Source organism: Cyanistes caeruleus, chromosome 1 (assembly GCF_971803275.1).
Source record: "Cyanistes caeruleus chromosome 1, bCyaCae1.hap1.1, whole genome shotgun sequence".
NCBI lineage: Eukaryota > Metazoa > Chordata > Aves > Passeriformes > Paridae > Cyanistes > Cyanistes caeruleus.
In genome coordinates, this window is record NC_141701.1 from 104,537,282 (window position 1) to 104,549,384 (window position 12,103).

General features: G+C 39.9%; 1 protein-coding gene across 43 annotated transcripts in view; it reads left to right on the forward strand.

Moving 5' to 3' along the window:
- ARPP21 (cAMP regulated phosphoprotein 21) overlaps positions 1–10,115 on the forward strand; it is a 468,940-nt gene extending 458,825 nt beyond the window's left edge. For all 43 annotated transcript variants that reach the window (XM_086846818.1, XM_086846842.1, XM_086846619.1 and 40 more), the window contains 2 exons: positions 7,996–8,147; positions 9,289–10,115. In XM_086846818.1, the coding sequence (XP_086702944.1) occupies positions 7,996–8,147; positions 9,289–9,546 (410 nt within the window). In that variant the 3' untranslated portion in view covers positions 9,547–10,115. The remainder of the gene's footprint in view (positions 1–7,995; positions 8,148–9,288) is intronic.
- Positions 10,116–12,103: the final 1,988 nt, after the last annotated feature.

Below are 12,103 nucleotides of genomic sequence, written 5' to 3' on the forward strand. Positions count from 1 at the left end.
TCACACAACTTGAAAGAAGCGATGCCATTAGTTTAAAGTTTTGAAAACAAATCTAACATAATAACCCATGGTTTCCCCTGCAAGCTATACTGCTGGAGTGGGATGTGCTTTTACCTGAAATGAAAGAAGCCAAACTGTGAGTCACTTGTGTTAAAAGGCTTCTCTTGTTTTTGGAGGGTCTGTACTTGCTGAGTGCCGTGGGTGAAATGAATCTGTGTGCTGCTGTGGTTTTTGCATGTGCTGGTTTACTTGCTACCTCATACCTAAGTACATTTTCTGTTGCTTCTTAAGACCTTATTTCACATATAAGTATTCTTGTTTGGTTTTTTCCTCCTTTGTATGTGTGTGAAAACTAAATGAAATAATTGTGTGGTCTTGTGTTTTGAGGAGAAAGGGATGGAATTTTAGCATTCAGCTATTATGTACTTGTCCTTCTAGCTCACACGGTGTCAAGTTCACACCCATAAATTATCTGAGATGTCTTCAAGTAGAATATAAAGCTCAAATGTCTTAGTAGGTCAAAACATTTTTATGTGTATCGCAGAGAGAAAGCAGGCACAGTAGGAATGGGTAGATGAACTGCAGCAGATTTACTTTGCAGTGTGCTTTGGATTTTAGATCCAAGTATAAACTACAAAATTGTTTACAAAGTGTTTTGAATTCCAGCTGCACAAGATGCAGTTTAAATCTTCAGACTCCCAGAAAATAACACCAGGAGGGAGACATTAATTGATGTGTCTCCTATGGAAGTCTCCCAAACTGTAGACACTTTGGGTTGAGGCTAAAATCAAAATTAGCTTAAATATATAGAATAATTTTACATTCCATGAGAGTTTAGTCCATCATTTGCAGTGAAACTTGCCAGATAATGGTCACCTGCATAACAAAAAAAAAAAAAACAAAAAGCAAACCAAATCCCAAACCTTTTCCTTAGGCCATTGGGTACCCAATTCTAACACATCATGCCTGGATGTGAGAAGCCAGCAAGAACACAGTGCCTTGGAGTGGAACTTGGCTCAAATTCCTGCTCTCACTTGTGCTAGGAATGCATCTCATTATGTGGCTCCCACAATTTGGCCAACTGTCCTATGCAAAGTTCCCCAATTAGGCTGGCTTTGCTCCTGTTTTACAGATAAACTTTAGGGCCTGTTTGAGAATCAAAAGGTTCTTTGGGATGCTTAGGGGTGTGGTTTAGGGGTGGATGTGGCAGTGTTAGAGCAGTGGGTGGACTTGATGATTTTAGAGGTCTTTCCCACCCTAAGCAATTCTATGATTCAGTTCCATGATTCTAAGATAGTGTTAGATCTTACTGAACAGCTTGCTTCATTTTTTTTCCTCCTTACAGTTTTGCAAATACTTTGGGATGGAGCTTTTGGTAAAAAAAGAAAGTTGTCAAAAACTTTACCAAATGTACTCACGTGTCTATGAGTGAATTGTAGTTCTACAATGACATTTTTTCTTCTCTGGTTATAACTTAATATTGGGCATTGTAAATTTTTATTACAATAAAGTAAAAGCTACATCCGTAGCTTTAATACTTTGCCCATAGCTTATTTCAAAAAGTAAAGGAAAACATAGCCTAGTAAAATTGTGGGAATTGATACCAACCCAATTCTTCAGTCTACAAAGTCTACTGAGCACTACTCCAGCCAGGGCAAAGTAAACTAAAATAGGCCAGAAATACCCATTAGAATATCCACTGTACACAAGTGAACTCTCCTTGTGGAATGAGCTGGGTGGCATTGCCAGCATGTGATTAAAGGAAGGAGGGACTGGGGACAGGAACCTGTCTCATATGCCAAAGATTAGTCCTTTTCCTTGGGAGACAGGAAAAGTGTTAAAAGCTAACTGGCTAATATTTTCCTAAGTATTTCAAATCTGGAATATGTAATTTAATGGGCTGACTAATACTGGACAATGAGCACATTCTAATAATTTTTATTACCTGAACTACTTATTAAACTGATGAATATCTTCTAGCAAGATGTCCATCTTCATTTTAGAGGTTTTAAGTGATACAGATGTCCTTCCACTCTCAGTAAATTGCCTCCCAGTTAATTATAGTGTCTGTTGAAATTTTGAATTTTATTTCTAATCTGAAAAGTTCTAGGTTTGTCTTCCAGACATGTAATTTTATTATACCATTTTCTGGTCTGTTCAAGAACTATTGTTATGGTTTAACCCCAGACAACAACTCAGCCCCATGCAGCTGCTTACTCACTCTCCCCAACTGCACAGCTAAGATAATCAGAAAATTAAAAATGAGCAAACCCATGGGTTGGGATAAAGACAGTTTAACAGGTAAACCAAAAGCCATATGGGCAAGAAAAGCAAAACAAGGAATCCATTCACCACTGCCCATGGGGAGGCAGGTGTTCAGCCACCCCAGGAAAGCAGGGCTCCTTCGCACCTAAGAGTTAGTTGGGAAGAAAAATATTCACTCTGAGCATTCCCCACTCCCTCCTTGCCTCAGCTTTATACACTGAGCATGTTGTTATATGCTGTGGGATATTCCTTTGTTTACCTTTGTCTCCTCCCAAATTCTTTGTTCGATCCCAGCCTCCTCACTGATGGGGTGGTGTGAGGAGCAGAAAGTCTGAGTAAGCACTGCTCACCAGTAACTAAAACATTCCTGAATTATCAACACTATTTTTAGCACAAATCCAAAACTTAATCCCATTCTAGCTACTAGAAAGGAATCAATTCTACCCTGGCCAAAACCAGCACAGCTGTCTGTTTACAGATACTTCATCTTTTGAATAAGTTGAGCAGAGTGAGCTCATTAACCCTTTCAGAAAGCGGTGTGCTTCCTGACTCTGGATCATCTTTTTAGCTTGCTTCTCAGCTATTAGCAGTTTTGGGGAGTCTTCTGCAAATATAAGCCACTTCTGTGTGCAAAATTTGCTTCTAAAATATTTTCAAGGGCTTCACAGGGTCCACACCAAGAGTTGGTGCTTGTTCCCCTTGGGTTTTCCATGTGAGCTCAAATTCAATCTCTTCTCAGTGCTCCTGGCAGTTGCTGCAGGGGCCGAGCTGGTCTAAGCTGGGGGAGAGAGGGGAAAGGAAAGGGAGGGTGGCATAGCATACCAGAAAGGCACTGCACTAGTTGCAGAGCAGGCAGGAGCACAACCAGTACAGCATTCCACTCAGCCCAGTTACCTCTGCTTGTGGTGACTTTTGACTTTCTTTTGGACTTAGCTTGCCTAAGCCACTGCTGTGTGTTGCTGAGGTACCTGAATTTTAGGTGGCACAACACTGAGTAAAGCAGAAAGGGAGCAAGTGAGCTCTCAAATCATGTTACATCAAAAGCACTGTGAGTGTATGTGTTTGCATTGGATGGGCATGAATGCAAGGAATCTGTTCAAGTGGGAAGAGCACAGTAAGATTTGCCGCTGAGGGACTCTTGCCTGTGTTTGTCAGATACTCGTCACCCACAGTGCTGATACACACGTTCTGAACATTGGTAGCCCATGCTTCAAATCTGAAATGAGCAATGAAGCAGTCCCTCCCAACATGAATGTGCCATTCATGAAAGATGTGTGCTGAGGCCAGGAGAGCACCAAGCATGCTTTAATTGCAGCTCTGGGTGACGCTACAGGCAGAGGTGTAAAACTGCTGCATTTTGTCTTTTCAGCTGCATTGCCTCATTAGGAAACTGAAACATTTGTGGGTCTTTCAGGAAGTCTTTCCCCCCTGGGATGTTTAAGTTAGATGACTTTCAGCATGTTGAGGCAGGCTGTAAAAGTTCAGAGAATTACCTTGATGATATGACGGCCTCTTCCATTTCAGCTGGAATCCAAGGCTCATCTTTCCTCTGAGGCATTCATTGAAATTCTGTGCACAATTTGTTCCTCTGGTTGTTTAACAGTGTCTCTCATGTTTGCCCTGATTTAAAAAATCCTCCTTTGTGGCAGAGATAACACAGAGCAGGATGATATAATTGCAGTAAAGAGGCCCTGGAGCTTGCAGTAATAGGATGGTTCATCTGATGTGTACTGCCATTAGAAAATAAACCACGTATGTATGTTCTCAGGGGACAGTAAAGAGGCTTTTAAGGATTACTCTTCATGTAGTATGAAAGCTAATGAGCAAAAGAGCAAGTGCAAAGAAAACTATTGCTGTGTAAGCATGTTGCCACTTCCTGTTCTCACTTTTCTTACACCTGTGTAGCTCCAAAACATCCACCTCTGCCCAGTGAAGCCTGGTTTCTCATGCAGTCACTCTTCAAGACTTTTGAGAATTGCAGTATTATTTCCATGTCACTGGAACGTAAATAGCACATGAAAAGGATGGCATAGTTTAAGACTGTGCTGCGTGTGTACAAATTAAGTAATTTTGGTGGAATAGCACTCTCTGATAGTTTGTGTCTGAGGAAAAATTAAAACAACAACAAAAAAAGAGGATATAGTTTAACAAACAGTGTTAAAAGGTTGATATTAATCACAATTGTCCCACCTCCATTCCTTTTCCTGGCCAGAGTGCAGAAACGTACAGAGATATTAACATCCAGTAAACACTGGAAGACCTGTTTCAAATACTACTTAGAGAATTTGGGCTGCAGTGATAGGAAATTCAGATCAGCTGGTTTCTGATATTATCAGCTTCTTGTCCAAATGGATTGCCACATAGAGTGCCAGTTGTTCTACTTTCATTTGTGCTGAAACAGAAGCCATTTAACAAAACAGATATTAGCTCTTTTTTTTTTTTGTCACAGCATTTTTTTCTCAATTATAAAGCTTGTTGTAGATAAAAAAATTAATTCACTTTTTAATATTCTGTACCTCCTCTGTAATGTTGGGATATAGTTTTGTATCTTGTCACGTTTTTATGCTCAATAGAATGGACAAACCTGCATCTTTCTTCATGTATTTAACATAATAAAGGGTCAGGCTTTGCTATCAGGTAAAATGAAGTGGCTTTATAGAGATGCAGAACCTTGAAGAAGATGCTGGATTTTGACTAAAATGCTGTACTGGGGTCTACAGCACAGTCTGATATCCATAGCTTCAATTAAATTCCAAAGGGTACTGATCAAAAAAAAAAAAAGTCCATGAATGAATATTAAGTAAAGAAGAGATGACAGACAGTATCTTTGCAAAGATACACACAGGCCAGTAAACTTCTTAAACATCCCCATTTCTACTTACAAGTCAGGGCATTAAATATTCAAGAGTACCTCCTTCTCACAGGAGGAAGATTTCCTCTTTATTTTCCCTTAAAGTCTAAGAGGATTCAGGATATAACCTATTTTCTCCCATCTAGTCAAATTGGAAGTATGTTAGAGTGCATGTATGTGTATTGAGGCTTTTCTGTGTGGTCAGAGCATTGCAAAAGGCTTACACATGGAGAAGGAAAAAGGTCTTATTCTCACTTTTAGGGATGTAATTGATGTAGTCTGCAGGTTGGGACAGGGGTGGGGGGTGTATATGTCCCATGGTCAGGAGAAATCTCTGAAGTCCTTTGAAGCGTGCTGGAATAAGATTGTTAAAATGATAATGTGTAGCCCAGTGGACACCAGGTCTTTAGCCCGTCTCCTTTTCGTATTTCTGCACCTAAAACCTGAAGTGGATATGTCATGTACTAAGCAGTGCTTGCTAGTACAGAGGAGATTTTCAGGGATGAGTGTTTATGTTTGTGTATGTCATTGGAACTAGATAGTCTTTAAGGTCCCTTCCACCCAAACCCGTTCTATGATTATGTTTTTGTAATACCCCCAGGACATCATGCCTATACATTCATCATAAGAGTAGCCATATCAACTTTTCCATGACTTTTTGTTTCAGTTTGATAGTCATGTCTGCACTGGGTCATAAATCTGTCATATTTGGAGAATATGGAAACACAAAGCTGAGGTGAAGTGTTCAGTATGTGTATTCAAACACACAGCAGGGCATTAGCAGCAGTCTCGCAAAAGTAATGTTAATGCAATCACATTTACTAGAGATAACAGAAGGGCTGCTTTCTACTTGACCCCAGTGGTGTCTGTCTGTCTGTCTCTGCAGGGCACCAGTCTGCCACCCTGGGCCCGTGCATTACAATCCAGTTCTCTGAGCCCAAATCCAGTGTTGGATTACATTCCCCAAAAGTGTCACTTGATCCCTAGCTCACTATCCATCTATGGTTCTTTACGCATCTGGGACTTAACTTTAACAACCAGAGGTGACAGGAGATGAATTTTGTGTTGCTGCTTCTGCTGTCAGTTGACACCTCTCTACTTAAACTTCCAGTCCTGCAAATACCTGAAGAGTAATGCTAAATTTTTTATTTCTATCCTTTATCCCCTTCCCCCTATAATTGGTGTACTGGAGCAGAAGAGGTCTTGCAATTTTATTATTGCTGTATAAGCCTTCTGTAAACTCAGTTACAGCAGTTCTGATGTTGGTAATTTTTATGACTAAAAAATACGCTGACACAGTGTTTGGGCATAGGAAAAGAGCAAATCTGAATGTATAATAATCTGGTGAGTTTGGGAGATGTTTAATGCTATATCCCAGCCAAGTTAATCACTCATGGAATTATTTTTTTTATTTTGCTCAGTTGACTGGAAACATTAATCTCTGGGATGGCATCTTTAATGCCAAATACTTGACCAGAAATCTCAACATTTCCCTGGCATAAGAACAGATTTAGAAGGAAAGCTATCAATTGACAATAGACCAGCAGAAACAGAGACATTTGTTACTTTATTTCTCTTACATGATGAAGAAATATCTAGATGATGGCTTTCACTTTGTGAAGTATATTGAACCAGGTACTGTATTCATGAATATAAATTGAGCAGACGTGACATATTTTTTTCATAGAAAGATGACACAGAGTTCTTCTTCTGGTAGTTCTTCCTCGTCTAAAATATGCTTATTGTAAGAACATCACTACAGAGTTAATAGTGCACTGCATAACTGCATGTTAAAAAAAATGAGTGCTAAAGAACACAGAATGTGTGAAGGAGAAATTATTCATAGATTTATAATACCTATGCCTGGCCACATTTTTCAAGGGCAGAATCTTCAACTTCCTTTCCTTTCCTGCTTTTTCTGTGAAGTTCTTAATTGGTAAATATCAGCATCACTCAGCCAGCCCAGTTCCATCTGTCTAGGCTCATTCCCAGGCAAAATTGCATTGCTGATGAGCAATTTTTTATTTGTGCTTGCCTTCCCATCCACACTGCTGCCTCGTTAGTGGCTTGGCTCTCTAGATCATCCAGTCTTTGCCCATTTCCCCATTTGTCCTAGAGGAGCCATCCCAGCAAAAAACCTGCAGTATTGTGGTGACTTTGAACACAGAGTTAGTCACAGGTTAAAACAGAGGCATCAGCTTCTCACCCTTGTGCAGACACTGATGTGTTAGCAGCGTTCCTACTAGGCAATGGGGAGGATACTCCCTAATTTATGCTTTTCCTTCTTTGACACACATGAAAATAGTCCAGTGTATTATGACCCTTAATATGCTCTAATTACATAAAAATCTTGGCAAGTGAGAGCCAGTGTGTATAGAGATCTTCTTCGTATTAAATAAAGGCTTCCCTGTTTATATCCTGCTAGGGAGCTGCATGACAAGGAAGGTAAGAGGGAAAGGTTAGAAATGCAACCTAAAAGAAATGGTCATATTGGCCTTTGTGAAGGCCAAATACTGGTGTCCTTGAAGTTGTTGGGAGTTTTGCCTCTGAGGAAATAGCCAAAGACAGTAGCACCCTGCGTCTCTTTAGGGCTTTACAGCCTTGTGCTGCAGTCAGGCATTCCTCCAGGTGGTCTCTGCCACAGTGTCAAAAAGCATAACAAAAGCATGTTTCCCACTCAGGTCAGCCTGCCAGGGCTGCCAGTTCATGGCACTTGTTTATTACACTTCACTTTTCATTTCCAGTAACATTTCTGCAGGAAGGAGTAACTTTTTGACTAACGCGGGTATAAATGATGGGATCATTTGCTCTACCTTAGAACTGCTGTAATTTTGCCCCTACAAGCAGCAGGGTATTTGAAGACGTCTTTCTTCTTCCAGGTTACCAGCCTGTCCTGCCGAACCAGCAGCAGGGGTTCCAGGGTATCATGGGAATGCAGCAGCCGCCCCAAAGCCAGAACCTGATGAATAATCAACAGGGAAATCAGGTGCAAGGCATGATGGTGCAGTATCCAGCCATGTCGTCTTATCAGGTATTTAGGAGCTGTAAGAAAAGACTTATTTTCTTGGAGAATGCTTAATTGAATTAAGGTTTTGCATCACACAGTGCTCTTATAACTTCATTTGGATAGTGTGTGGCAGGAAGCCTTCTGATGAATATGCTTCTAAGTCAAATCAGTTTCTTTGCTTCCTATTCACGTGGTCTAAGAACTCCTGATTTTCATTCTGAGTTTGGAATGCTTCAAATGAACTATTTATTACAGTCTGCAGTGAGGGCAATGTCACAAAGAACAAAGGAATTAGACTTCTTCCTGTGAAGAAAATTAATTTAAAAAAATATAAGAACATTGTTCATTTCTTCTCTTTTTTGCCAGTGCAGTACTGTTTCCTGTAATGAAGTTGAGGGCTTTGCCTGATCCAGTTAAAAATTACTCATCTGTGGAGACTCCTGCCAAGGATCTCACCATGTCTTCTATAACAAGCTGTAGCCAGATGGATTAATGTTTATTGGGTTCTGGGGAGAGGGAAGGCAGTGGCTTGATTTTTACCAAGTCCGTAAGTTACCCAGACTTATTTCCCAACCTTTATACCTAGCTTCCGTGAGTTACACCAAGCACATGTGAGAGGTGGCCTGTGCTTACACTTCCTACTGGTCTCTCTGGAAAGTTAAGAAACTCAATGACATCTGGTTCATTTTAATAGTTTGCACTGATTGAGCAGCCATTCCCCTTTTCCCTCAGCTTCTTTGAAAACACTTCAGTGACACAGATGGAAATGGGAGAATTGCTTGTGGGTAACATTTTCCCCTTACACCTTCAGAATTAATATACTAAAAACATGTTTTGAAGGTTAATGATCAAGTCAAAGGTTTAGACCTTTTAGATGGCCTAGATATGCCAGGGTTGAATCTTCTGTTTGCACTGATCCCAGTAGGTCATGATAGAGACACTTTCTAGGCCTAAAAGCAGGGGGAATTCTCTTTAAAACCTTCTGTAACAAAAAAATCCTCAGAGATGAGAGCAATTCTGAGCAGTAGAAAATAGCACATTTTGGCAGAACATACAGTATACTCAAATTCAGTTAGAAGGAATATAGGGATACTGGGAACCTGCTTTTACTTGCTTAGTAATTGCTATCTTTTTTTTCCCTACGTCTTTCCGTATTCCTACATAGGTGCCAATGACCCAGGGTTCTCAAGGATTGCCGCAACAATCATATCAACAACCAATCATGCTACCTAATCAATCAGGTCAAGGAACACTTACAGCCACTGGAATGCCTGTCTACTGTAATGTCATACCTCCTGCCCCACAGAACAACCTCCGGTTGATTGCCCCACACTGCCCCTCCAATAACGTTCCAGTTATTTCTGCCAGCTGCAGGACAAACTGTGCGAGCATCAACAATGCAGGGTGGCAGGTCAAGTACTGACACTGTGGCTTAGATTTATGAGGATAGAGGTGCATTATTTGACAAATAAATCATGGCCTTCAAATGAAGAGGAACACAACAGAATAATCAGTTGGGGACACGAGTACTGACTATGCTCAAGTGATTTGCTGCTGGAAAAACCTGTAAAAAAAAAAAAAAAAAGAAGTAAAATAAATTTTGAAAAAAAAAAATGTTTGCTGGTTAATGGTGCATATTTTTGTCATGTCTGCTAGGTATGCCTTTATAGCTTAGCTAGTGACATGAATTCATTGAGGTAAGATTTTTTCCTACCACTGAACACCACTGTGTAGATTGTAATATCCCTGATTTGGATTAGTTTTGTACTTTGTGTTGAGTTTGTGAAGCTAAAAGTATTTAAAAATATAATAAAATCACATTGTACCAAAGCTGTAATGGAAATGAAAAAAAAAATTGAAAACAAAAAGAGAATTACTGAATGGAAGGAATAATTTATATACACTATAGAGTTTTTTTATGGATATATACTGTATTGTAGTGCTTAATCACAATAAAGCTATTTGACCTCATGAAGGAAGGTCATGTTTCTACCACCTGCTTGGTCTCCTCTGTTTCTGAGTGAATTTCCTTTAGTTTCTGCATTGTCTTTTTTTTCAGGTGAAGCTAATGTGAGGATGGTGCTTAATGGGCTTAGAGGAGTTCGATGAGAAGGTAACATAGCCATTTAGAGGTACCATAACAGCTGAGACCACTTTGGAATTGTAGCATAGCCCAGGAATTATTCAGTGAATGATGTAGCAGTTCACTTTAAACTGAGTTTGCATTTTGCCAATCCCTAGGACCAGGAATGTCATAAACACAACTCATCATTGCTTCAAGCCCCTACTAAGTCACACTTCTTCAAGAGACCACACAACTGTCATACATGAGAAGACGTAGTTTTCCCGTGACATTCCATCCACTGGATGGAAGATCAGATAATACTGATGTAGCAACCACAGTACCCAGCAATCCTGCTACATAGAGATGCTCTACCCAATTATTGGTGCTCCAGCTGTAAAGCCATTTTGACAAAAGAGGATGACGCAAGAATCAGGTCTATCATTTTTAAGTGGGGATAAACAATATATTTGGGAGGTAGGCTTTTAAAACACAGTGGTTTGCCTGAAAGTTTTAGAACTTTTTCAGTTCTTGTGGTGCTTTCTTATTATTATGTCCATCTTCACTCAAATTCCCAGCTTGTTCTGATAAATTGTTCTTGAATCATAAATTCTGCATGGAGTTCCTCACTTTGTTTCAATGATGACAATATTTGAGACAAAAGTCTGAGTAGTTTTTCACTTAAACTTCATTTTTTGATCAAATTTGAGCACCTTTGCAATAGTTAAAGTTGAGCACTCCAGAATTATGCATACATGTTATGGAAAAAATCAAGATCCTTCTGCATGTAAAGTCTGTATGTGACATAATATGATTTTAGGTACCGAAGATTACAGCAGTCTACATAGTCCTTGACCAATGTTAATCTGAATGTGAAACAGCTTTCATTTTACCTTTGGCATATGTGGCCTTTCCTTTGGTTTCCTCTTCAGCTGTATTTGAAAAAAACATTTTTCCTTTCTATAAAATGAACGGATATCATTCAGAGTTCATTCCTTTTTTTTTTACATATGTGTCTTAAAGTGGGGAATCCAGTCCTGTAGGATCATAAAAAAGCCTAACACTGAATTTTATGTAATGTAGTCATGATTCATTTGCTGAGAGACAGTCAAGAGCATGAGCAGTTAAGTAAACATAATCCACTCTTCAATTAGAGGTGGAATGCCTTGGGAGATGGCATGATTTTTTTCTTTTTTTTTTAATCAAGATATCGAATTTGAATTTTTCCTGTGACCCTGAGCTCTCATTTCAGATTCCCTGCATTGTATAGTTTATTTCCTTGAAGTATTTAATATACAACAGAGATTTCTGTCCTAGCATGGCTATAATTACATGTAACTAATGCTGGGTTTGCTGCTGTGGCATCACTGACAGCTGAATGAATGGGTGTCCTTCTCTGTAAAGGCTCAGCAAGAGTCCAGCAAGAAGGACCTACCTGCTGGTGACCTTGTGCAGGACAGGTTGTATGTGCCCAGGCTGAAGGAGAGGGGAGGGAAGGGCAATCTCTATGCACCCAGTGTCTGGGATGAAGAGACCCTTTGGTCATCACTATATTTAAGTCCCATTTCTTCTCTGAAGCACTGCAGTTACGTTATTAATCTTCCCTCTTGTCAGGGAACAATATATGAATTGCCTGGTTAAAAAAATCTGTCCTCAGCATTGTAGATCGATGGAAAGCTGGGCTGTAGATGCTCTCAGTGGAGCTGGGGAAGAGAGACAAAAAGGAAAGCCTAAGAATCTTGCTTTTGTAGACAGAATTTCCTCATGTCCTTAGGCTGCTCTAGGTCATGTCCCCTTGGCAAACAGCATATCCCATGCCTGACCATGGCCGTGCTTTCCCATAATTTACCTGTCTGCTTGAACAATGACCAGCTGGTAGAAAACACCTACTTAGCTGTAGGAGCAGGGATCCCACTGA